Source organism: Manis javanica, chromosome 15 (genome assembly GCF_040802235.1).
Source record: "Manis javanica isolate MJ-LG chromosome 15, MJ_LKY, whole genome shotgun sequence".
Lineage (NCBI taxonomy): Eukaryota > Metazoa > Chordata > Mammalia > Pholidota > Manidae > Manis > Manis javanica.
In genome coordinates this window covers 19,035,257-19,062,450 of record NC_133170.1, presented here as the reverse complement: position 1 = coordinate 19,062,450, position 27,194 = coordinate 19,035,257, and the positions used below count along the sequence as shown (strand labels likewise).

Here is a 27,194-nt window from a genome sequence, read left to right as displayed (position 1 = left end):
CTCAACACGTGTTCACTGAATGACTAAGAACTTTCATGTCACAACCTGATCCCTGTGCTGAAAGTGCCCTGGTGCTGGGCACTTTGGCACAGGCAGATTATGAACCTCCAGATTCCAAGTCAGGACTCTGCGTACATTTTAAGTGCTCAACCCAACAATTCAGGGGATAATTTACATTATGACATTGTGATTTTCTGTTTTTCCAGGTGATGGAGAAGACACGTTTGGTAATCTCTGGAGTGGTTTTGGTGGCAGAGGCCCAGGGGGGGAGGAATGTGATTGAAGCAGTTGTTTTCGTTTGGAAGGGTAGTGCCAGTGGGTGGCATGCTTGTTCCTGCCTGTGCTGACTTTGGTCTACCAACACCAGTTGACTGTTGTCATTTCCCCTGAGATTTCAAGCAAAGGAGTTGTGCTGGAGGGTCACAGGAGGGGCCACAGAAGAGCTGCGGGGCAGTGGGCAGGGATATTTACAGAGTCTGAAGTACTGTGTCTTCAGAAGTAAATGGGATTTGATTTTATTCCAGACCCCCGTCAGCTGCTGGCCTTGCCTCCCACTGGAGAAGACTAGACACAAACCCCGTCATGTGCAGCAGGCGACACTGAACATCAAGGTTCTCAGCCCTGAGCAACAATGGAAAATGAAAATAGCTTTTCCTTGCTTCAGTGTCAGGGAATTCAATTTTTCAGTGAGGACAAGATGGTGACTCATGCGTTTCAGGAAAATGGATGGACTAGGTGGAAACATACGCAGACTCAGTCAACTCTGATGTTTATTCCTGTCTAAAATATAGCATCTTTTCTGCAAAAATGATGAGTTAAAAATAGTTTAATGGAGAAAAGGTATTTAAAATATAATTGTGACAATTAAAAAAATCCTCTCACGAACACAGAAGGAAAAAGAATCAGTAAACCAAACCAGAACAAATGACATGAGAACAAAATCTCCTCAGCTTTGCGCCCGTACATTCAGCCCTCTTCTTCCCCAGGTGGACGGGACGCTCCCTGGAGCCACTGTTGAGATCAGGCTCCAGAGTCAAAGGTAACCAGAGCCCTGAGTGTGGGCATCCGTTTCGCAGAAGCAAGTCTGTGTTTCGGGCGAGGCAGCCGAGGCCAAGCAGAACCCATGTGAGCCTTCTGCCCCTCCGAGGTCTCAGAGGGCTGGAGGCCTTCCGGACACGGGAGGCTGCTGCCACGTAGAGCTGTGCTGAATTAGCGTGAGTCCTTGGGCCTCGCTGAGGTTTAAAAATGGGTGCTCTCATTGTCTGTCGTGTTGAGATCCAAGTATTCCAGGGTACCTTTTTTGTAGCTGGCTACCCGTGTGGGTCTTCGGCTTCTTATCCCAGCCGCCTGCCTTTTCTGCAGAGAGCTGGCAATCATGTCTGAAAATTCAGCTTGCAAGCGCTGTTGGTTCTCCCTGGAAAGAGAGCGGGGAGGAAAAGCGGAATGTCTCAGCAGTTCGTACGGAATATTTCTTGGCTCCAGAACAATCAGGTCAGTTTACCAAATACTTATTGAATGCTTATTCTGTGCTAAACACAAGAAGCCCAGGGAATACAAAATGAGTGTGGACTTTGGAGAACACGCAACTATCCTCAACCCTGCTCTGTGTAGTTGTAGCAAAAGTAGAATGTATTTCAAGCAGAAAATTACATTCCAATCTCAAAGTGAAACAATATGCTGCTAGGATTTGGAGGCATGGCTCGGTTTATATATGCCACTGCAGGAATGGGTGAAGAAGCCAGGACGGTGCTAGGCTCCTGCAGCCCCGACCTGAAAACTTGTTGATCGCCCACATCCTTAGGAGTGTGGACCTTGTCTGGGGAGGGCTCAGAATGGATGGAGTGTTTCAAGGGTTTGGATGGACCTGGGGCATCCTTGTAACAAGGGGCAGATACCCTGTGCCCCAGGGAAGATATGGGTTGTTTTGGCACCTCTATAGGCTTGCCGTCTGTCGGGGTGCACCACCTAGGGGTCTGCAGGACAGGGTTTCTCTACCATAGCAAAACCACAGCCACAGCCACACAACTGACTGCAACTGGATGACCATTTGGGTCACTTTTAGGGGAACTGAAACCTGTTAGTTAGACCTGAAACCTTGTCTTCCTCTTCTCAGGGAGAACAGAAACGCCATGTGAAACCCCAGAACCACAGTCCCGGGGCTAGAGGAGGTCCTGTTTTCATGTGGTGGCCCCACACAGGGCAGTGGGCTGGGTGGACCTGCAGAGTGCCTCTGCCTCCAGCACACTCTACTCTCGTTGGAACCATGCGTGGAGGAGGAGAACATGCAACTATCCTGTTCTCCTGAGCACGTCTGGAATGCCTGGTTTCTTGCTGCCAGAGGATGAAGGTGTCTAAACTCCTCGTGGGGATCATCCCTGGCCTAGTACTCAATAGACCATTGCCACTGGCAAAGCACTTGTCAAGAAGTAAATTGGCTGCATGCTGCACAGCTTACACAGCCCACACCTCCAGGGCCCTGTGCTTCCCCACCACACCCTGCAGCTTACACGGTAGGAGGGGTCGGCAGGTTGTACTCCTGGTCCTTCACTCCCGTCAGCCAGTAGGTGGTCTCTGTTCCTCTTCCCTAGGGAGACAAGAAAGGTATGCACCACAGAGGCCAGTGAGACACTTCAGTTCTCACCCACTGTTCTGTGATTATCTCCCAGAGACATTTTACCTCTATGTTTCTATCAGCAACTATATTTCAGTTTTAGTAACTGTATTTCAGTTTCAGTACAGCACACATTCCTGATACAATTTGCATTATCTTTAGACAGATCTTTATTTCCAAGTACCTTTTAAAAAATAAGTCTCTTGTTCACCAGATTTTTTTTCAAAGTAGGTTTTTCCCCCTAGACATTTCAAAATATCACTATAGCGCTGTCACAAGAACTCTAAATTAAAAAGGAAGAAAACTTATCTACAATCCTGCTATGCCAGCAAACCCAACTGGGTTTTATCAACCACATTTTCTTCTAGCCCTGTTTGCCACAAAAACATGCCACAAAACTTATGCCACAGTTTCCCCACCAAAATGGCATAATTAATAAACACAGGTGCATCATAATAAACATACATTATGTGACATTTGCTGGGCCCATCTGGAGACTATGAAATGAATGGAAACTGACTGGAAATGCTGTTTTTGCTAAAGCTTGTATTTGAAAAGGAGATTGGATGGTTACATAGTTAAAAAAAACACTCATTTTTTAAAAATACGTGCTGGCTGTGTTTGGACTGCAGTAATCCATAAACCACTTCTATTTTGGGGGGATGCTCTGTGCAGAAGATGTATTTATGGAGGACTCAAAAAGCAGTGTGCTGTTAGGACACGTCTACATAAAAGGTTTTTCCAAGTTGCAATCACAGTGTACAGACTAGAAACACTGTGGCTACTGGAGACAGATAATCCCACAGATGACAGCTGGCTTCCGACCAATTGTGAAAAGACTGCAGTGACCTCCAAAAAGCAGGCTGAGTGCCAATTAGAGATGTTTGGTGGCTCTGGGGGGCAGCTGCTCCAAATGTGAGGTACCGCTTGGGAAGTCTAGAGTGGTGGCACTCAAATTTGAGTGTGCATTGCAGTCAGAATACTTGTTGAAAATATAGGCTCTTGTTCTGCGCCCATGGAGTGTCTTCCTCAGCAGGCCTGGAGGAGAGTTCAGGCAACTACATTTTAACAAGCATCCAGATGACACTGAGTCAGAAGTCTGGGGTCAGACTTTGCAATTCCCTGGTCCACAGGTTCACATGGGAGAGGAACCAGCAAGAGAGGTGACCTTAGAGAATGCAGCATCTTGCAGAAAGAGCATAAAGTACGTGAGGAGACGGGGGTCTGACTTTTGAAATAAATCCTACATCAGACTGTAGCATTCAGGTTTGGAGGAGGAATTGGGGACAAAATTTGGATACATACGGAAGAAATGGTGGCAGCATTTTGTAACATATTGGTCAGAGTTCAAAACACCCCAAGGGCTCTTTGCCGTAAAATTGTAAGTCACACTCTTCAGTGGTGGCTTCTCCGAGGGGCTGGGGGGTGGCCCTTCGTCTTCATGCTGCTCACTGTTATTGCCCAGGATGTCCAGTCTCAAAGGAGGTGCCCAAGGGTGTCAGTGAGGGCTTTCTGGGCACTCTCTCTGTGGGTCCCTTACCTTTAAGTACGTTTCTCCTCTCACTTCATACAGGAACTGGCACTCAGTTCTCTTTAGGATAGCTATTGTGGAGCCACTCACATGAATTCTCAAAGCTAGAAATGCAAGATAGATAAATGAAAATCTCTCCCATTTTTAAATCTGTTATACAGCCTCTTTCCCTTCATTCAGGAATTTCTGATAAGTGTTCTCAATGGTTTAGATATTTCAGTCAGAGAACACTTGAAAATATAATCCAAGAGACAAGAGTTAATATCACACATGGGGAAAAAGAGGGTCTGGCACTATTTTTCAAGGACTGGAGTGAAAGGGCTCCCCGGGTTGGGCTCCATGGGTTCTCATTCCAGCTCTTTTCAGCCCCTGGGCCTGGTTTTGGATTAGGCTTGTGGTACTGAGCTCGAGAGCTGGATTTGGTTTTGGGTCCCTGTGTAAAAGTTCTGTGAAGTAGCATAAGTCTTGGCAGCAAAGTGGAGCTTCAGAGAGAGTTATAAGTTCATAATTTTCACAAATTGTATTCTTCAGGGACACTGTTATCCTTCTGACAAATAGTTGGTGAAGGCATTCCCATTCATAGGGCCATGCTTTCCCACTGTGGATGCCACACAATAATGATACTAAGAATAATGGCACCCCCGTAATGTGTGTCCACCATGTGCCAGAAGATTGCTAACTGACTAACACACATCAACTCCTTCCAGCAACCTGGCCAGCAAGGCTGATATCCCTTCTGCAGTTTGTATCTTAAGCTCCAGTGTAGCTGGAGTACATAATTACTGGCCTCTAAGAGAAACAATCTCCCTTCTTACGGAGGCCAGTGGATTCCATCCTTGAGGCTGTGTTGACAGTATCTCCAAACAGGCAATATCGAGGCATCTTGATCCCCACAACTCCAGCAGCACAGGGACCTGAAATGGACAGGAAGCAGGAAGTGGAGACAATGGAGTCACAGAGTGCAGTTAAGTGGGGCAAGTCACAATCCTGAATACTTCATTTTATGGATACATGGCTGAGGGTGTGAAAAGTGAGCTGTGACTTTTGCTTTAAATGGATGTTTTCAACAAGGGAAGCAGTTATTTAATATATGCTTTCAGAGGCATTTTGCTCTAGCACAGAAAATACATTTGCATGAAATAAGAAGGCATCCAGAGGTCCAAGCTGCAAAGGTGGGGAATTCTTCTTAATATTTTAAATAGAAGGCTCTCAGGAAGAATGGAGACTATCCCACTGCTTACTTACTGGACCAAACCACACAGCCTGAGCTCTGAACCGCCGGAGGGCAGAGCACACTCAAAGGCTCAATGGCCCAAGTATGTTTTATTTCATTTTTATTTAGGTCAGAGTAGCATTTCTGGGATTGGTGGCATGGTGATGGAAGACCCAGAAGATAAGGACTCGGCATAATCTTCCCCAAACATTTCACGTGCCATGTGAATGCAGTGGGATGGGGTAGCTTCTGAAACAAGGACGTTCTAGCAAAAGAAGAAAAGCCAAAGCAAGACTGAGCATGGCAGCACAGCAGGTAGGGAAGAAGGGTTGTGCGATCAAGTATCTGTGCTGAGTGACTGGACGCTAGAAGTAAAGATTTTAGAAGTTAAAGATTGACTCAGGAACTGCAAAAACCAGGTTTTGGATAGAGGAAGCTATTGAGTTTCCAGTTAGATTATTGGGTTTTGATCTACATTAGTTTCTTTATAGATATATCCTACAAATACTCTGTATCTATGAACACTGAAAGAAAACCCCAAACATAGGATCTTCCCAGGTGTTGAGAGCTTCCCTGTTAGGTTTGATGCAAAACAGTACAAAACAAACAAACAGAAAACCAAACAGAAGCAGAAAAAACCTACAGAAGGGAAGGGGCAGTAGAGGCAGCAACGTGGTCAGAGGGCCTCTGATGTGTTCCTTGGGTGCGGCTGGTTAATTCGTAGTGTTTCCTTGCTTCCAAAGTGGAGGGAGTGATGAGGCTGAGAAGGCTTAGCAGTAGAAAAACCCCTGCAAATATTGTGTCTTGTTTTCCACTCTCAGTATTTAGCTGCAACCTTTTAATTTCTTAGGGCTACACCCTCCAGGTCTGTGTACCTAATAGCTGTTCTTACTCCAGCCCAATGTGGCAAAGCCTGGGCCCTGGGTCAGCTCACGAGACTAGGTCATGGGGAAGAGAGGTGGGGTCAAGACCCAGAGGTCTGTTCCCCTGACTTGGTTCCATCAGATTGCTGCTACCCTTCCTCCAGGCCTGGAAAATTGCAACAGAGCCAGGAGACAATGTGCTACTGCTGGCTAGGGAGATGTCCAAGAAGTTCCCTTATGTGCATATGGGAACATCTATGGTATTTGGTTTCAGGCATGACTGAGAAAGGACACAGCTATGCTTCTGGCTGTCAGAGATGTGGCAGCAGCTTTTTAACTTCTATCTACTGTCACTCTGAGAATCTCATGGATTCATTGCTCAATCAAGAAATATTCACTACCAGGTCTTGTGCTAGGCACATGACTTTCGCAAATGCAATGTTTGGTCCTTGCCATAAAGCCTGGAGTAATCTCCTGAGTTTTCTGTACTCTGGGTCTTCTGTTAAGCTTGAGGGCCCCAAAAAGAAAAAAAAGAACAATGTCTAGAAATTACAGGGAGATGTGATTTAATTCAACACAAGGAAAGACTGTCTAACAATCACAACTATTCAGTGGAGTGAGTGGCTTTGGAAATAGTGAGTTTTCAGGGAATCCTGGGATTATCCTAAAAGTCGTTATATTACTACTTGGGTCCTATAAAGATAAATTTATGTACTATAATAAAAGATAAATCTGGATGACTTCTTAGTCCTTCTCCAACTATTTTTCTTTAATAATATTTGCAAGATATATTCTCAAATTTCTATGCTCAAGGCTGGGTAATTTTCATGGTATCTGAAGTGATCTGTGTACTTTCTATTCTATTGAGGACTATGGTAGGGGGGTGGGCATTAAATAACCTTTTATTATAGGAATTTGACCAGCTATTTTTCCCTCCATAGGTAATAAAATCCATTTAAGACACTGCAATATTTTAGTAGGAAAAAATGTATACTTGTTGAGGGTGGGGTAGAGGGAAGGAATGGGGAGGAAAGAAGTGAAATAATAAATATGGTGACTTAACTAGGAAGACGGGAGCTTGTTATTTTAGTTCATGGTTGGTGTTTATCATTCCAGGAGTCAAAGGTGCTACTTCCTAGAACTGTCTAGGGACTGTGTCTGATTATAACAGAATATATAATAGAACCTCATATGTGGCAGACAAATTCCAGAGTAAAACTTATGTTAAAATTGATCACATCTGAAAACCCTTGATCCCTTCTGATTTAGTTGATGCCCAGGGGTACACATGGTTACCATTTGCTCCAATGTTCAATTCCATACCAGAGTGAACTCCAATCCGAATCCATATTGGGAGGCCAGGAAGATGCTCCAGCTCGAAGGTCCCCATGAAGCTGAGGATATCCAAGGCCATCTTGGCAATGTCTATTGCATGCCGATTGCCGTTTCTCTTGGGCAAACCACTAGCTACCATGTAGGCATCACCAATGGTTTCTACCTGCGGGAACAGTTTCTCATCAGTGACTCTGCCTCTTCAAAAGGCACAAGAAATTAAACAGAAAAAGTTAATCACATGTGAAATACAAAAGGTTTTGAGAACTCAGTATAAGTCTAGCCCTGTATACTTTTATAGGACCAGTTCAAGACCAGTTCTATGACAACTTTGTTAGTGTCTTTATAGTTAGTTAAATGGATGATAAAACAGCTATAAGGGATTTTATCCATATGAAAGGACTTCATGATAATATAAATTATCCAAATATGGCAACAACTCTACAAATATTTAGGTAATGTGAATGATTCAACATAATTTTAGGAACACCTTTAAATACCGGAAGTCATCTTCAGCACTTAACGATTCTTCACACAATATTTGACAGAAATAATTGTGGGTTTCTCCAAGACGTAATACACGTTCTTGTAGTCTGGTGATTCCACTTTTCTTGTAATTAGTAAGTTTATATTAACAGTATCCTATAAACATTAGTGTTTGACAATTTTATTTTCAAAACCATATGCATTGTTTACATTTTGGTTAGTTAATTTCTTTGTGCTGACTATCTCTAAAATGCATAATCATTTTCTATCCAAAGAGGACTGTTGTTGATAGGGCTTTCTGACCTATATGGAGTAAGGAATGGGCCAAGACAAACCCTAAACGGAAAATGCTTTCTGTGGATAATAACCATTATGACAGACTGTTACAGGACTGACCTCTAAACTTTATTTAAGGATACAGTGTTCCAGGCATACTGTTCCTCTTAGTAATCTTCAGAATAACCCATTGGGTTAGGTATTATTATCATCCTATGTTACAGATAGGTAAACAGAAACTTGATGAAGTTAAATATATTTTAAGAGGACACACAGTTAGGTAGGGGCAAACTGGGATTTGAACAAAGGGCACCAATTCAGAAATTACCTCTTCCCCATGCTCTGCTGCTTTTCTGACATGAAAATGGGGAACTCAATTCTCCTTTACTTTCCTGACGCAGGCATCGTTAGCCCAGAACTGGTCAGCTCTCTAGGTAGGTAACAGATCCAGTTCTGAACTTGTAGAATGTTCTCCCTGAGATCTGCTTCAATCATGCTTGCTATTTTGATAACAAGAGATTCCTATTCTACTTATTATAACTCTGGTGTCTTCTCTGCTGCATTTGCAATTGGCCTGTTTATGGCCCATTTTTGGAAGATGATTTGAGAGTCTACCATTTCCTCCAAATTTAGTGCCCCAAATCCATTCCTACAGAGAGCTTGGTGCCATTTCATAGTCCTTCAGAAAGTCACATGGTTGTTTTAACTGCTGAACCTTCTTATTGTCCCACTTTCCTTCACTTTTAGCTTCAAGTCAACTATAAATCCATTAAATCTTAAATTCGAGAGGACAAGGCCTGAGTAATAACAGACAAGTGATTCCACTTCTGCTGAAGTGGGGCCATATGATCGTTTCAACCTGCGAGGTGAAGCGGTTACCTTGTACACGTCATGGTGATCAAGAATGTGGTCAAAGCTCTTGTAGATGTCATTGAGCATGTCCACCACTTCCATGGGGGTGCTGTACTTGCAGAGAGTGGTGAAACCTACAATGTCACTGAAGTAGATTGTTACTTCCTCATAGAGTTCAGGCTCCACGATGCCTTTCTCCTTCAGAGACTTTACCACTAGCCTAGATGAGGAAGGAAAACAAAATGCCTTTAACTTCAGTTAACTTTTTCATCTCTTACATAAATCTTTGAGACAGTAGTAATTCTAGAATTAGGGATTTCCAGTGAATTGGGTGGCTAGGAAGCAAAGATAGGTTGCATATACTATATATATGAACATACTGCATATTTACACATATAATACATGTGTTTAACTTAGATGAATATAAGCAGGTTCAGCATTAACTGAGAACTTGATTATTAACCCTAATACACATGTCATATAACTCTAATACCAACACATACACACTTGCCCACTTTTTTCCACATCCCCAACAGTTTCTCCTAGATACAGCTCTATATCCAGAAACTGGGAGCGGCAGTGTGCCATTAAGAGCTTGAATCACTGCAGCTGTCAGATCTGACTTCCTCACAAGATCCAATGGTTTTACATCCTAGGCCTGTTTAACACGTATTGTGTGATATCACTATGAAGGAACAATGAACTAAAAAATTAATTTTTATATATTCTGAGCCAGAATTATATGATATATTTTGAACCAGATATGGGTCCTTTAAAAAGCAAAGTCTATCACTATGCAAATACATGAAAATTATGTTAAAACTGCAAAAGTCAAATCAACTGAATTTAGGATATCTTTGTTGCAGAGGTATAAGGAGCAGTGTATCAGACTCAGAATTAAGAAAGAAGAACCATGAGAGGGGGCTCTAAGCCTCCTTATGTACCACGGTGCCTCTTCATTGAGAAAATGGGGTGACGGCTTCCAAGAGCCAGATGCTCCCTGTCTGGCCCGGGGTCACTCTGTAAAGGACCTGAGTATGGAACCCCCAAAATCAGGTCCTGGAAGCTGGGAGGCGCCGTGGAGGTCCCTGAGAATGAATCCCTCATATTTACAGATGAGAACACTGAGGCGTAAAGAGAATGTGTGACTTTCACCAGGCCCCACAGCCACTAAGGGCAGAGTTACTAGAACTTGGTAACATCCTGCCCTGCGGTCCTGTCAGTGCACTGCACCTCCTCCTCAACCCAGGCCTTGTGTATTCGGGGAGCTGGGAAGAGCTGGAGGTATTCTGAGTCCATCGAAGGAAGAATGTCTGGCACTCTTCCAGAAAACAGCTAATCAACCACAAGGATACTTGTGCAGTGCAACACTCTCTTCGAAGGAAGTCTTTTCAGTTGGCATGGTGACAAAGCTCAGGACCTGTGAAAACCCCCCTTCGGTGTGGTGGGTTGGGTGCTCAGGGCTCCTTCTGGAGTGGTTGTTCTCGACATGCCCAGTATAAGAGCACAGATTATTTTGGAGGCTAAAAAGATGTAATGATACAATTGGATATTTTGCCATCGCTGCCCTTCATTTTACTACTTACCTCTGAAAAATTGTACTAGCTTGGAAAATAGCGCATTATCCAGAGAGGGAACTGATGTTGGTAGGCAAATGAAGGGCTGTGACTTAGCACTATGAGCTTCTATAACATGCTGAGACTGACACAGATCAGTGAATGAGGTAGATTCAGATTAGATGTGTGGTATAGAAGGGCTTCCCACAGAAGAAAGGACTTCTTTTTTAATCTGTTTAAGGAAGTGCTTAAGCAGTATATGGTTCTTACATGTGGTCTTAAGTTTATTTACAATTTTGCTCTATATTTCTCTTGGATTTTTCTAGTTATTTATCATGAATGTTTGTTTTCTTTCGCAAATGTATATCCTTTTTACATAAATCATCAAAGTGAGTTGCCCGGGAGACATGGTGTATTGCAGCTATTGAAGAGATGGGTGCTGTGGCCTTCGGCAGTCCAGTGAAACATTTACCACCCAGGGGTCAAAGTAGCACATTAAACCAAGGGTAAGAAGAAATTTGAGGTGATGAGCCAGCCGTTTCAAATCATTTGAGTGACATTACTGATTAAAACCACTGATGATGACATGCTGGGAAAAACATGTTGTTTTTGTCACGATTCAGCATTACATGCCAGGCATGGAATTATGTATCGTGTAACTAGCATTTATGGGGCTCTGACAGAAGCTGCCTTCTCTGAAGTGAAGATTAAAGGTTCCAGCCTATTCCCAGGTGCCACTCCCAGACTGTTCCCAGGCATGCCGAGGGCACTGGGCTTCTGCAGCAGGCTCTCTTCAGGCTCGAATGACTGCACAGAGCCCGTGGGTAACTCCTACCTCTTCACTGAGTCTTGCAGAAGAGAAATTATTTTTTTTATTTAGACATCAGCTCACAGGATCTCAAAATCATTCCTTTACTAAAGTACAGCTGATATTCTAAATGAAGCATGGGTTCAAAATAGACTAATAACTAATACAAGTTATATATAAAAGAAGTCACAGCTTCTGTATAATAACAATGATGGAAGTTTCAGACAGTGCGAATGCCTTACATCTTGCGCGTATTTTGGGGGTTCTCAGAGCCAGTGTGTGAGGTGGATGGAGGCTTGGAGCATATAGGGAACTTGCCCAAGTTCCTGTATCAGCAGTAGGTGGTGGAACCATGACTGAAGCCAGGCCCAGCTGACCTTGGTTTCCATGACTTCACCCAGTGCTAGGCTGCCTCGCTTATCTTTAACCTAATAGGACAGTTTATTATACTCTTACGAGAAGAGGACATTACTGCTCACTTGTGACAGTCGTGGAATCCTTGACCCAAGCCTATGTCCTAGCTTTTCACATTTCTTGCTTACCTTAACATTCCTTAGTTATTATCTAAGTAGCAACTCATGCAACTTTAATCTGGGGGTTTCAGCTTTACTTTTCTTCTCTTGTCATGGCTGTGATATTGTTTTGCAAAACAGAGGTTAGCACATGATGAGACATCTGATGCTGGGCCCCCACCTCCTCCATTAGAATGGCTTCTACTTCTTCTAATTTGGCTGCTATTTCGAGATTGAAAGAAAAAAGCAAAGAAACGGATACTCAGTGCCTGACCATGCCTTATGGCTCATAGATTCCAGAGGAAAACTTTCATCTCTGTTTGGAGATGGAGGACAGATAGACATACAGTGACTTGCCTACGGTCCCAGACGCAGTAAAAGCAGCGAAGAGGTTTTATAACTTAGGCTGTTCTAACTGCACAGTCCACGCTCTTTCTGTGGCACCATGTGGCCACTTGACATTCAGAGTACAAACCAGAACAAGGCTTAGTAAGTTGGTACATGTATATTTAAACTCAATAATCTGTAAAAGAATATGCAAAATGGAACAATCCTATATAGATACAAAGAAAAACAATGTTTAGACAAAAAAAGCTGACAATTCCAGCTTTAAGGCATGAAGCATGGCTGTGGAATCACTGGAAATCTCATCAGCAAGAGGACTTGCCTTACCTGGGCAGCAACATAAAATTGAGCCTGTCCGCTCTGTCCCTCTCTGCCTTGTACAGCTGTGTCCTTTCCTCCACCAGATGTTCCAGGTTTCGAGAATACAGCTGTAGGCGTCGGATCAACGTATCCATATAACTTTCATTTTTTTGGTCATGAAATAGGCTGTAGGTAGTAACAGATAAAGAGTTCTTATAGATTATTTTAGAAAATGAACGTCCATTGAACAATGGGCAAATATGATGGACAGTTACTTTAACAAAGAAAAAATAAAAGTGGACAACAAGCATAACAAAAAAATTTAACCTCAGGAGAAAATCAAAGAAACAAAGGTGAGATTTTTAAGAAAAGAACAAATGTCACAACAATGGTCATCAGCTTAGGTAAGGAGGAAAAACATAGTCCCACCTTCCCAGAGGGCAGTCTGGCAAAATGTGTCCTAAACTAAGAATTCACATGCTGATCAGTCCGTCAACTCTGCATCTCAGAATTGCCCAGGGGCACAGCCATGCATGTGCTGAGAGCTAACTACTAAGAAAGTCACAGCATTCTTTACCGTAGCAAACACTTAAAAATAACCTACATATGTAACACGAAGTGATTAAAATATGATAATAAAATATGAATGCATCATTAAATATGAATTTGAATTGTTAAATATACAGAAAGATGCTAGCTCTACATTGTTAAGTGAAAAACTTTATAAAACAGAAAACATTACAATCTCATTTTTAATTTTCAAAAAGCACAGGTTGTCTATTGACAAATAGGTGATGTTTTCACTGTGTTTGCTTGTGCATATTTTCTGAAATTCTAGTGATAATTTGCAATGAAGGGAAACTCTTTTTCTAGACGATCTAGAGGTGATCAATTCAAGGGCAAGAAGAGAAACACGAAAAGCATAGCTGAGCTGTATATCATCTCCTTGGAAGAGAGCCAGGTTTCTAAAGCAAAAAAAACCTAACTGGATTATTTTGTGAGACCAGTGAGAGTTAGATGTCAGTTTTCTGTGACACTGGTGAGTGTGAGAAGCCTTGGTGCACAGTGTGCTCAGGAGGCACACTGAGCTCCTGTGCAATTCTGAGCAATGGAGGTAACGTTCCTAACGTATATGGCCCAATTGAAGGGGCTGCATAAACCGTACCATTTCATTATTATAACAATTACAAGTTACCATTTCTGCACTTAAAGAGATGACCTCCATTACCATCCCCCAGGGTGGGGATGGAGGTGTGTTAAAAATTCAGCACATTTCTGAGTCTGGTGCCAGACCTATGTAACTAGAAACTTCTAGGCTTGGGGTTAAGAAACAGAATGTTTGAGCAAGTTCCCACGGTATTCTTGGGACCAGTAGTGGAGAATCTAGTTGGGTAGAAAGGGTGAGGTTGTAGATGTAGGGTATGAAGATGCATTATCCCACTTCATGATGAATTGATTCAATTAAAACAGTTTTCTCAAACTTGGCTGCATATTTTAATTTTAATCACCTGAGGAGCTATTAAACCTCCTGATGCCAACTTGTACCCCCAGATCAATTACCTCAGCCTGTCTAGGGGAGGATACAGTCATCAGTCTTTTTAAAATCTCCCCCCGTGATCTCCCTGTGTAGGCAAGTTTGAGAACCACCATACTACAGAACCACATACTACATATTATTAGTATATAAATATCAGGGGCCCAGTGTATCTTCATGAGTTTATGTTTCCTCTGTCACACGTACAAGCTCACCTGCTCTTTGTAACAGGTCTTTTGAAGGCATGAAAAATGGGCAAGAATGAAATCGTTTATTATTTTCTGCTCCTTCCCCACAAATGACAGTTTAGATCTACTAATCAATGGCACACTTCCACTAACTTCACTGCAACTCATCTCTTCCCCGGGCTCTTAGCCTCATTATGTATCTGAATCTTTGACTTCAGGAGAACTTCAGAAAGTTACAGCTGGAAGGAATTATAGAAATTATCCTGTTCTATCCAGTTTTACGAGAAAACTGACACCGGTCAGGTGAGGATTCTGCCCCAGTGTCCCACAGCAAGCTATTATTAGATCTGAGTTTGGAAACTGGATCTCCTAACTCTCACTCCAGTATTATTTTTCTCCCTCTGCGCTGTATCTGACTGAAAACATGGGAAATCTAGAATTCAATCTTACCAGGTAATTGTGTTCTAGGTGCTTTATTTTGTGTGTGTGTGCATTTTGACCTTGAATTATAATGATTCATGGTACAAATATTAAGCACCTACGGCCAAAGTTGCTGGTTTAAAGATTTTAGAATTTTAAGAAACTTGTTGATCTAAAGGATTATCCAAGAGCTTTCCAGATTCCCAGGATCCATCCCAGACTTTTAAATCCTAATTACCTACAGAAGGGTGAGGAAACTATATTTTAAGAAGACGTATTTACAATTAATCAGAATTTATTTTTTAATTGGACAAGTTTTGTCCTTGAGTATTTGACTTTTCATATGATTATTTCCCTGTGCAAATGGTCTGTTGGTCTCCGTATCATTTTAGATTTTTTGAGTCAGGTGTTGCAGGCTGGGATTTTCACTAGGATAGGAATTTTCATTCTTAAGTCCCACAGAATGTGAACTATTATAAGGAAAATCTGAAATTAGTGAGGAAAAGTAAAAAATTCAGTCATACCCAAATATCTTGGCCAGTGTACTCTCAATTTTCTTGAAATCTGGTCTCTTTTCAGGATCTTCCTCCCAGCAGTTTTTTACAAGCAGGTAGACCTGGAAGAGAGAAGGGTGGATCAGCCCAGGGGCAATACTCTTCCCTGATGGGAGTAATTGAGGCTGAAAGTTCTAAAACCATCTCAGGTCTGTAAAAGAGGGTAAGATGCTCTCCCAGGCATGGCCTTCTGTACTACCTCGCCTCGCCTTTCCCTTGAGCCCTAAATTAATGAGAAGAGGTGACACACTAGGCTGGATTGATGGGAGAGAAAATGCTGTGCAGAAGTTTGCAGGGTTTATGTTGGGGAGGGGAGTTAATAGCTGCGCTCTGTGGGAAGGAGACAAGTGGCTCTAAATGAGAGGGAAACCAGTGGTTTTCAACCATGGCTGACAGCGGAGTTGCCAGGGTGGCGCTTACAAAATGCCTCGTGCTCAGGCCCCACCCCAGGAGATTCTGATTTACAGTAGTAACTCTGTGGTTTTGCTCCTGTAGATTCAGTTACCCACGGCCAACGATGATCTGGGGAAGCAGATGAATGGTCCTTCTGACGAATGGTCAGGTCTTAGTAGCCTAACACTACATCATGATGCCTACGTATGTCATTTCCCTCATTTCAGCTCATCACGCAGGCATTTTATTTTCTCAAATCATCACAAGAAGGATAAGTGCAGTGCAATAAGATATTTTGAGAGAGACCACATTCACATAACTTTTGCCATAGTATATTGTTATAAATGTTCTATTATATTACTAGTTATTATGTTTAATCTCTACTTCACCTAATTTATAAACTTTTTCATAGGCATGAATGTTAGGAATAAAGATAGCTCATACAGGCTTTATTACTACCCAGTTTCAGGCATCCCCTGGGGGTCTTGGAACGTCTCCCCAGTGGATGTAGGTTCATATTCAGTGAGGTGGACTACTGTACACTTCCCCATTGTTTCTAGATGTTGTTATATATGTTTTTTTAATCCACAGGTGGTATTTATAAGGTTATATCAGTGTATCACATGGCTACCTTGTTCTTTTAGCTCCTAAAAAGTGAGAATGTGATGTATGCTTAAGCAGCTGGCTCTTTCCTGAGTTAGGGGAGGTGGAAAAGGACATGGGGAGCATGGTAGGTTGATAATAGCTCCCCAAAATAATGTCTGAGTCCTAAGCCCTGGCACCTGTGACTATTAGCTTGTTTGAAAAGAGGGTCTTTGAAGGTGTGATTAAATTAAGGACTTCGAGATAGGGAGATTGTTCTGGGTTATCTTGGCCTAAATGCAGTCACATGTATCCCTATAGAAGAGGGAGGGAGAGGAAGATTAGACAGAAGAGAATGTGATCTTGAAGGCAGAGATTGGAATGCTGTGGCCACAAGCCAAGGAATGTCAGAAGCCACCACAAGCTTCCAGAAGAAGCAAGGAATGGATTCTGCCCTGCGGCCTCTGCAGGAAGCATGGTCTTGCTGACAACTTCTGCAGGCTTCTGGCCTCCCACAACTGTGAGCAAGTACATTTCTATTGTTTTAATCCACTGAATTTGTGTAATTTGTTAAAGCATCCCAAAGAAAGTCATGCAGAGACATGCACTTACTTCCAGCTCTCTTTCCTCTGCTGTTTCCAGGAACAGATCTGGGCGGAAGGGTTTCAGTCCATTGGAATTCTCCACTCGGAAAATCTTCTCTGGTGGAATGAAAATGATTCAGATTATGAGAAAGAACATAGCATAAAGAAGGCTTAGCAGCAGCCACTCAAAATTGGTTTACCTACCCTGGGTGGGTACCAGTGAGGGTGTTGTAGAGCCTGAGCCAGCACTCAGTAGATGGGTGTGGAATGAATGAATGAGCCGCCAGGTAAAGGGGTCTTATACCCACTTAACCCAGAAGGCTATGTTAAGTGAAGGCTACTAACCCTTCAAAACTTATCTTAGATAGACTGCCTGCACTAGGTTTCCCCTGCCCCACATTCCTTAGTCATTCCCAACCCCAGGCAGTCAAGAGCTGGCCCACAATAAGTGCTCAGTAAGTGAGGATCAGATGAATGGAACACATTTCCCTTCTATTAGGAAGAACTAAATGAAGTGTGCATGTTGTCCCATTAGAGCAATCTAGTTCTGGTGTTAAACAGATATGTCTCTTGTTGGAATCATAAGGAAAGCAGGCAATTTTGAGGGATGATTGCTTGACTTACAGCAATACTGACAGAAATGACACCTGGCAAGGGTACCTTGTCTTATACTTTTCAGAGCACGCTAATGTTCATACCATCATTTAATCCCTCCAACATCCTTGTGAAATGTGTAATGCAGATGATTTCTGCAGATGAGGGGCTGAGATGTGGTCACAGACACATGATGGTCTCAGTCTGTCTGAACGCCGGCTCCCAGAGCAGGCAGATGAAGAGGCCAGAATCTTACCATTCTGGTCCCGGCAGCTCAATGTATAGAAGGTTTCCCTCCGCAGGATGATCTCCTGGGCAATGATCCCGTAGCTGTACACATCTCCTTTCTGAGAGATGTTGGCTTGGCGGAGGTGCTCGGGGGCCGTCCAGAGGTCTGTGAATTCAGCATTGAGATGGCAGAGTTCAGGGGGTGAGCAGACCATTGGTCTCCAACCTGCTTTTGTTGAGTCCCTACACTACACACCTGAATACGAGTGGCCTTGAAATTGTATGTCCCAAGCATTGGGGGAGTTTGTGCTAATGCTGGTGACAGTGCAGAACACATGCTTACCTTTTAAGCTGGCTATGTAATGCCAGGATTTGGTGAGGTTATAAGGTCTTCCCTGGAACTGCTAGGATCATAGTCCTGGAAACCTTCAAGGCTACTAAAAATATGCCTGGTATATAGGAGTGCTCAGTAAATATTTGTGGAATGAGTATAGCAGATATGAGGGGCTGAGGATTTAATAGCTTATGGGACATATAATATAAACCTATGAAAATATAAATATAAAAATGTATTTGCATATTTGGTACATTTTATACATAAAATATTTTACAAATATAAAATATATTTACATATATTATATAAATGTATATGTAATATAATTATATACATATATTTTTTATTTATATATGTATATACATGTATATATATTTACTAAAAGAAAATGAAGTCAGCACATTTAAACAAAGAGATTGTCACTGTCATTTTCCAAGTGTGACATGCAGGCTTCTGCCCACAGATATATTTTCATTGTTTCTCACAATGTTCTTTAAAGAACAATGCATACAATTTACTCCCATTTTACTACTGTGCCCTGATGCTTCCCATCTAGTCCACGTCACTCAAGTGAAGTCTTCTGTGTTCTGTGTTTGGCTCCTGTAGATGCTTGGGTTTTGGACTCCTATCTCATGTCTTATTTAGAAATAACAGAGCGATACAGTTAATTCTCCTCCAACATCCCGTGAAGTTTTCCAGGATCACCTATCTCCCTGTAAAGTTTCTGAGATTTCTGTCTTTAGCACTTCAATGAAAAGTCTACGGATTCACGTCATTAGGTACAGTATATGACTAATGTACTCATGACGAGGTCCGTTTTCCCCATGTGGTTTCCCATCTAAATGTTCACTGCCTGTTTGAATTTATGTCCTGTGAATTTCTGTGAGTTTTGATTCATGTACAGTTGATCCTAATGGCTTAGCGTGGTAGGAATGGTAAAGCAGATCTATTTATACTAAAATTTCAGGTAACTGACAGCAAAGATAGGTAGGTGTCGCTGAGTGATGCTCAGGGTAGGATTTGACTTGCAATTCATTTGACTTTGTGTCATGGTGAGTCATCTAATGAAGATTTGTTCCACTATGCGATGTACCATGCATGGCATACAGTTAAGTCTTTAACACACACTTACTAGATTGAGTCCAAGGTCATATTATGCTTAACTGGATGGAAGAAGGAGGGCCAGAACTGTAATTTTTCTACTAGAAGGAAAATGAAGCGACTGCAAAGTAGAGTTAGAAACAGACTTTAGTTTTCGGATCTCAATGGTATTTTGAGGCATATGTGAGCATTAGGTTTCTGAGGTTGTTTAAGCCCAAGTTACAGTAAAGAATGGATAATACTCAACATGAAAAGCCCCTTATACTTTACAAATCATTTTTCTTTGTGTTGCTTTCTTGACCTTCAGCACAATCCTGAAAGGGATAAGTTTACAGATAAAAGGTTTTTTTCTTACTATCATTTCTTATCATTATTACAGATAAATGAATGACATCTAGAACTTGGAAATGGGCCTTCTGCCTTGTATTTTATTTTCTTGGGTGAATCTCTTAGCCTCTCTGACCCTCAGTCATTTATATAAAGGAAGAGGTTAATCAGATGATTTCCAAGATGTCTTACTAGTCTAACCTTCTGTATTTTGTTACCCTGTTCTGCTTCCACAGTAAGTTTGTCACGATTTCTCACTGATACCAAGAACACACAGATGAAGGAAATCAACAAAGGAGATTTAACTCAAGAAGCACTTGTTGAAAGTGATAAAGGTGAAGGGCTGGGAATGACCTGGCTGTGTCTCTTGTGGCTCCAAGTGTTTATGTTCTGATCAGTATCACTATTTCCCAGGTACCTAACATGGCTTGTGAGAGATTTTTTTTTAAGTAGGAAAGTGGTAACATTCCATTCTTTACAGACCTTTCCTTGGTGGTAATATGGAATTGCAGCCAAAGTCAGTGATCTTCACCACCATTCGACTGTCCACCACACAGTTGGTGGATTTCAGACGACCATGGACTTCCGTCTTACTGGAGTGAAGATATGACATTCCCTGCAATTTTTCAGATGTCAAGAAAGCAAAGAGATATGACACTTGTCAGCTGCTTATTGTAAAGAAAGAAAATGACATTTTGAAATCATTTCAGCATGCAGATGGAATCACACCATCAGAATTTTTTTATGTAGTTCCATTAATTTTACTTTAAAAATATGGTTCAACCCCTAGTATTTGCCTAAGCACTGCATCAGTTTTGGTCTATTTAGCTGCCACAGTAAAAGGCAATTGTCTAAAGACTCTGGTTAAGTAGTTATATGTACTATGAAACAGAAGGTTGGTCCTTTTTCATTTTTTTTAAGTGTTTCTGCTTACCACTGGCTTGGTCTGTGACCTTGGGTATGTCCCTGGTTTTCTGCTACCTCAATTAAGAAATATGAAAAATAAGGCCTTGCCTTTCTGAGGGGAGCAGCTAGGCTAGATGAATTCCTGAAATTTAATCGGTCTCCTTCTATTTTGAAATAGAACGTTTCATTCTGTTTAGAAAGGAGAAGCTGGGTTTGGGGAGGTTTGTTTGGTTTTGTTTATGGCTGCACTGCTTCCCTCTTGAGGCCAGAGATATCACTGCAGAAACTGCTTTTCAGCCTGGATTATGGGAGTGAAACGTAGCAGATAGGGGATCAGATAATATTTTTAAAAACTGATTCTGATCCTAGCTGACTTTCAGGTGGTTTAAGACTGTATCAAACAGCTCACTTTTGGGACTGGCTTTTCTTTATTCTTGAATGAGGCCGTGGTTACTAGTATCCACTTCCTTTTTCGTATCATATCTGAGAATAGACATGTCCAAATGTATTGTTTTCTCATGAAAGATGGCTGCCTGGCCTTAATATTTTCCTTAAAAAGTTGAAGATTGTTGCCTTGCATGTAGCTTTATATAATTTTCATTCCAGCAAGTCTATAAAAATGTGCACCTGAAATCCAGAGTAAAAAAATATAGTAATAAGAAATAGCTAACAGATATTAAACACTTACTTATCCCAGACCTTATAGGAAACACATGCATCATTTCATAAAATTCTCACAACCCTCTGATGTAGGTACTATTTTTATTATCATTTTACCAATGAAGAAATCAATGTACAAAGGTTGAATAGCTCACTGGGTCGGTTTTCTTATATTTAATTTTCACAAATGTCTTTGGTGTTTGTAGACCTCTTACCTTAGCAATGTCATACAAGACAGAGATTTTAAACTCCCAATCCATGAATGTACCATCAGGATAGGAAATTGTGTCATTTAAAACTTCCTGAACAGGAGAAAAAGAAGAGGAAGAAGATGAAATGTCACAAGGAGGGATATTGTGCAACTCATATCCCTATATGGCATTTATTTAATAGTCAATTGCAGGCAATTAGTGATTTTTTATTCATGAGGTCCTGGGATCAGGGACAAACTGGACTCCATTGTTCTGGTATTCTTGGACATAAATTTCTTTTCTCTCTTACTTAGGAAACATTAAGCGTCTCTCACAGCAATGAAACGAGGGGAAGATACTGGCAGTATCCCAAATCTTGGGTCTTCCTCCAGTCAGGGGTAAAGGGATGAGAAGACACCTGCCTGGAGGGTGGGTGGTGAGCCTGATCCACGAGGGGCTGGGCTACAGGTACTGTATCCTCAAAATTACCCTGGTGTTTTAGAACAAGGGATCACTGTTAGGAAATTCCTTCATTAGGCTGTTTCTACTCACATGATCAATTGCATTCATTGGCTTAACAGCTCTAAATTTTTTATAAGTTTACTATGTCCTCTCTCAATGAGACAGAGTTCTTGGATTTTGTGGGAATTATATGACCTAGAATTTTGAAATCACTTTTTCAACATGATGATGGTTCTATAAAGATGCAGGGTTTTAGCTAAGCTAACAATGAACTATTCTTCACTGTAAAACTCTGATAGCCTAATAAGTTTCCTCTTTCGGGGAAAATGTCCAGTTTAACCTTTAGTTTTAATTCAGGCACCGTACCAATAATTCCTATAAGGTCTCCAAAGTCACTGATCATCTTAGATAAGGCAGGCTGGGCTGTGGGTACCAGGCCAGATTAAGGGAGGGAAATGAGCAGATTCTAAAGAAACTCTTTGCCTTAGCACCTGACATATTATAATTTTTGTTTATTTATTATCTCTTCTCCCTATGAAAATGCAAAATATTTGATAATTTTTGTTCATTGCTATATTTACAACATCTAGTACAGCATCTGACATGTAGTAAATGCTCAATAAATATCTGTTGCATGAATGAAGCAATTTTCTTAAACAAGGTTAGCTCAGGTTGTCCTATATTTATAAGATGGGAAACACTGTCTTTGTTGGTCTTTTTCTCATTTGCTTCCCCACAAAAGTAGGCTCTGATGGGGATCTACCATGAGTTGAAGCTTAAAGGGAGGGGACCACAAAGTTTGCAGTGGCACAGCTTTTGCTTTGAGATTCACAACATAAAGCAGTGGTTTCCCGTAGACGCTTATGTCATCTGCTCCCAATAAGAGTAAGCAATGCCGGAGTGGAGCCCAGCACCACTCAGATCATTGAAGTTTCCTAGCTTAGGGTAGGGAGCCAAAAATACTATCTAAATGCTGACGAACATTTCAGGGATTAAAAGACCATGTGAAACCCTTTGATTGGGCTCTATTAATTGGTATTCTATAATTTCTGTCCCATTGAAATCAAATGAATCAGATATGGTCTAGCCTTCATAGAGGAAACATTTCTATAAATGGTCCCTGACTTAATGGTTTGTATAAATGGCTTTTTGACTTTATGATGGTGTGAAAGTGGTATGAATTCAATAGAAACTGCACTTCGATTTTGAATTTTGATCTTTTCCTGGCCTAGTGATATGCAATACAACACTCTCTTGAGATGCTGCCAGTGGCTCTGAGCTGCAGCTCCCAGCTGGCCATGCGATCACAAGGGTAAACCACCAAGACTTACCATCACCCTGGACCAACACGTCCATTCTGTTGTTTACTTTCAGTACAGTATTCAATCAATTATATGAGCTAGTCAACACTTTATTATAAAATAGGCTTTGTGTTAGATGAATTTGCCCAACCATAGACTAATGTAAGTGTGCTGAGCCCAGTTCAAGTAGGCTAGGCTAAGCTGAGATGTTCGTAGGTTAGGTGTATTAAATGCATTTTTGGCTTAACAATATTTTCACCTTACAAAGGGTTTATTGGGGCAGAACCCATTTTAAGTGAAGGAAGATCTGTAATTTCAAAAGAACTGAAATTATTATTAGGAATGTGTTTGTTTTATCAGCATCATTTTAAATGATCATTTTCAGCATCAATTAAAATGATCATATGATTTTTCTCCTATAACTTTTTGAAATACTGCATTATAGTACCATTTTTTCTTTTCATAGAATTAACCATATCTGATATATAATGTTTTTTAGACACAACTGGCTTAGAGTTGTTAGCATTTTATTTATAATTTTTCCAACTATATTTATAACTGTAGTCTTTAATTATATTTTAGTATCAACTTTATACTAGTCTTATTGAATGTTAAGTGAACTTACAAGATGTCCATATTTTTGTTTAACTTTAGAACCGTATTTATATAGACAATGAGAATTATTCATTGAAGTTTAGAAAAATTAAGCTGAGTCTGGTATTCTCTGTAATGGAAATTATAATTTCTTCTATCATTATCATCCTACTTAATTTTTTTGCTTTTTGAGTCAAATTTTCATGATTACATTGCTTGTGAAATTTTTCCTTGTTTAGATTTTATAATTCATGCAGTACCCCCTCACAATTAAAAGCATCTTTTTTATAGCTTTATTTTTTATTTCCATTTTTTGTAGTCTAATGCTTAAAAATTTTAATTAGAAGTTTGAGAGGCTTGTATATCTTGTAGTTTAAAAAAAACTCATAAATGCATTTAAAAATTCTGTGTATTCTACAGTAATTGAATTTGGAAAGTTTCCTTTCCTTAGGCCATACTTATTCTTCTAAAGTGGACATTGAATACTTCTGTTATTATTATTTTTTAAAGAGAGAATGGGATTTAGAGGTCTGATTTTTTTTTCCTTGAGGTTAGAGTTGAGTTTTTGTCATACATTTTGAAAGCCACTATTCTTTTTTTGTTGAAGATTATTGATAAGATTATATGAAAAAAATTCTAAGTGACTAAATTTTTTAATTTAAAATTTTATTGAATGATGAATATTTGGGCCTAGGGTTCATATTAGGGACTGCTTTCTGCAATCTTAGTATTCTGGCTTGGTTATGGGGAAGGATATTGAGGTTATTAAGAAACACTGGGTATGAAAATAGTCCAAAGGCAGGTGACCACACATCCTGGTTTGCTTGGGGCCAGCTGTGGCTCATGTCTGATGTTGCAGCATAATTATTATAGTACCCCCTTTCATTCTCAATGTATCCTGATAAATGATATGGCCACCCTATCCAAAGATATTTGAAAGCCCTTGTAACATACTCCCAGCGATGCTCAAGGTGAGGTGCAGATATTTCAGTGCCCTTTGGAGCAACTGCCCTGGATTCTCCCCACTACTGACCTTCTCCCTGCTTCTACTTGACACCTGACTTTGTTTCTTGCATGTGAATGTTTCTTGTGTATGCCTGTCCTACTGAACTATCCAGTGGGTTGATATTCCTAGCTTGTTGATTGGTTCTTCCCAAGAACTTGATACAGTTCCATTTTATGTTCTCTTTCTGCTTTGGGCTTGCTTAGCCAGAACACCTGACCCCTTCTGGGCCAGCCTCAGTCCCTCCCAAGTGGACAGTAGCAGAAACAGGACTTACGGACAAGTCTCCTACTGTTTATTTGGTGTTATCAAAATGACCATACTTTTTCCTTTTAATATAAAAGCAAGTATGCAAGTAAAATGAATTTAGAGATAATCACTCACTTTTTCACATCTGTTCCTTGTTTTTTCAAGTTTACACTCCAGAATATTTTTTGGCTTGCTTTTTTATAAAGATGTAATAGGACTGATCAAGTTTGATAAGCATATGAACCCACCAACTTTTCTTGATAACTCTTTGATCGTCTTCCTGGGTGAACATTTAAAATTCCCACTAAACAGTTTTTTTTTCATATGGTTGACCAGTTAGGAAATTGGAAATGATCACAGCTCCTTACCCGAAGAGATCCTCTCTCACAGTATTCGATCACCCCGAAGATCATGGAATCAAGCTTCACTGTGCCGTAGAACTTGGTTAGGTTGTAATAGTCAATCTGCAGTAACTAAGACAACATGTTTATTTACAAAGCAAGTCATTCAGAAAGGAATGCTAGAGGAAAAAGCAGTATCCTAATAAAATATGTAGATATTTGGGAAGATGGACTGCTCTTGATACATTGGAATGTCAGTCCATTTCTCACTACACGTTGCATTACATCGTATTCAACAGCCTTTCTTTTGTCAACAAAGAGACTTGAATACAAACTTTTGACTACACTCAAATAATATCACAACCATTTTCTAGGATATACTAAATTTCCAACATATTTTACATCACCAAACATCAGTCTTCAACATCCAGTGGTAGAACTTTCAGAAAGAAGTATAGTCATGCCTTTCCTGGTCTGAGGACTTCCCTGTCAGCATCTGCAGGAATACCTTGTCCCACTGGGGTCGTCAGTGCTTAGGGAAAATGAACTGAAACTATTTCTCACTTAAGGGTTTCAAGTAAGGGACACATACCTTGTTCAATTCTATCTTCTGTTTCTCAGTGAAATTGCCATCATTGTGTTTGAGATCCTTCAGAATCACTCGCTGCAACGATTAATTGAATTAAGGAGATGCTGTTGTAGCATGACCACTTATATGTGTATTACGATACTCTGTGAATCTCACTTCCCACTGTACTATAGGCTCTTGAGCGTAAAATAGTGAGCAGCAACACTATTTCATCAGTGTTTATATCCCTGGTGCCCACTGCTTGGGATATGGTAGGCTCAGGTTTGAAAATTTCTTTAACAATGACTACATGAAAAGGATGGATGCAAGGGCAGGACAAAGGTCAGAAGTTACAAAACCTCTTTATGGAATTGTCATATTCCCACTGCAATGAGCCAAAATATAATACTAGGGTTTCTGGGACCTAATTTATTTTTCCTTTTCTTTTCTATACTCTACCCATCTTAAAAAGTTCTCTTTGTCTTTTAATTTGCTCATTATTGTGTTTTCTAACCCTGGATGCAGAGCCCTGTCCACCCCTATGAAAAGCTGCAAAAAAGCCCCTTGGATCAGCCTGGTAACCTCGCCATTGCACCGCTAAGCTCAGGAGCAGGGCGCCGATGAGTCAGGAGGCCCAGAACACACCCCTGACTGACAGCTCAGAGAAGCAGAGGAGACTGTATCACCTTTTTGTCGTATTTGCACTGTCGTAGTCCCTGGATTGTATCTCTCCTCTTGTCATCATCGATCTGGCACAAGAAAAGGCTAATTATTCCAGAATCTTTATCTCTTCCTCATCCACTATCAGTCAAGGGCTGAAAGGCTCTGCCAGGTGGGTAGCATCAGTTGTTCACCCATAGCATGCCTGGCGGGGCTTCCAGAAACACAATGGATGTGTGTTTCCCTCTCACTACTCACCTTCCCTCTCCAACAATATCTTCTTTCCAGGGATCTACTACTCTCCGGGTCTCCCTCCCTTCTTCCTGTGGCCTGTTTCAGCCAGGGATTTTCTTGTTTCCTTCTCTCTCAGCCCCACTGTATTGGGAATCATTGCCTGCAGCTATGAACTGAGCTCTTAGGGGAACATGTTGTGCATTTGAGTTACAAACTCATGCCTGAAGGCCAAAATAGTAATGAGATATGGACCCTGGGCCAAGGGTTTAGGGTGCCACCCATCGGCTCTTAGTTCAGCCTAGAGTTGCCAGATCATCTGACTTGTCAAAAGGAAATGGTAATACGGATTTTCCTGTGCCATTCCAAGATTCTTATATTTGGAGGATGTGTTCTTAGTCTGCCCAGGCAGAGAAAAGATTGAGAACAATACATCTTTCAATTTGATTCTCAGAAAAACCTGTGACATACTTTAATATTTGTTAAAACTTACCTCATCGGGCA

The 27,194-nt window shown here is 41.0% G+C and overlaps 1 protein-coding gene across 2 annotated transcripts in view; it reads right to left on the bottom strand.

Annotated features, from left to right (window-relative positions):
• Nucleotides 1–753: 753 nt before the first annotated feature.
• Nucleotides 754–27,194, bottom strand: part of GUCY2C (guanylate cyclase 2C) — a 61,785-nt gene continuing 35,344 nt past the window's right edge. For both annotated transcript variants that reach the window (XM_037023062.2, XM_037023061.2), the window contains exons 13-27: nt 26,486–26,548; nt 25,824–25,895; nt 25,259–25,363; nt 21,306–21,392; nt 20,008–20,140; nt 17,791–17,928; nt 16,969–17,057; nt 15,352–15,443; nt 12,713–12,871; nt 9,192–9,384; nt 7,542–7,716; nt 4,958–5,056; nt 4,152–4,246; nt 2,508–2,584; nt 754–1,414 (exon numbers count right to left, since the gene is read on the bottom strand). In XM_037023062.2, the coding sequence (XP_036878957.1) occupies nt 1,240–1,414; nt 2,508–2,584; nt 4,152–4,246; nt 4,958–5,056; nt 7,542–7,716; nt 9,192–9,384; nt 12,713–12,871; nt 15,352–15,443; nt 16,969–17,057; nt 17,791–17,928; nt 20,008–20,140; nt 21,306–21,392; nt 25,259–25,363; nt 25,824–25,895; nt 26,486–26,548 (1,752 nt within the window). In that variant the 3' untranslated portion in view covers nt 754–1,239. The remainder of the gene's footprint in view (nt 1,415–2,507; nt 2,585–4,151; nt 4,247–4,957; nt 5,057–7,541; nt 7,717–9,191; nt 9,385–12,712; nt 12,872–15,351; nt 15,444–16,968; nt 17,058–17,790; nt 17,929–20,007; nt 20,141–21,305; nt 21,393–25,258; nt 25,364–25,823; nt 25,896–26,485; nt 26,549–27,194) is intronic.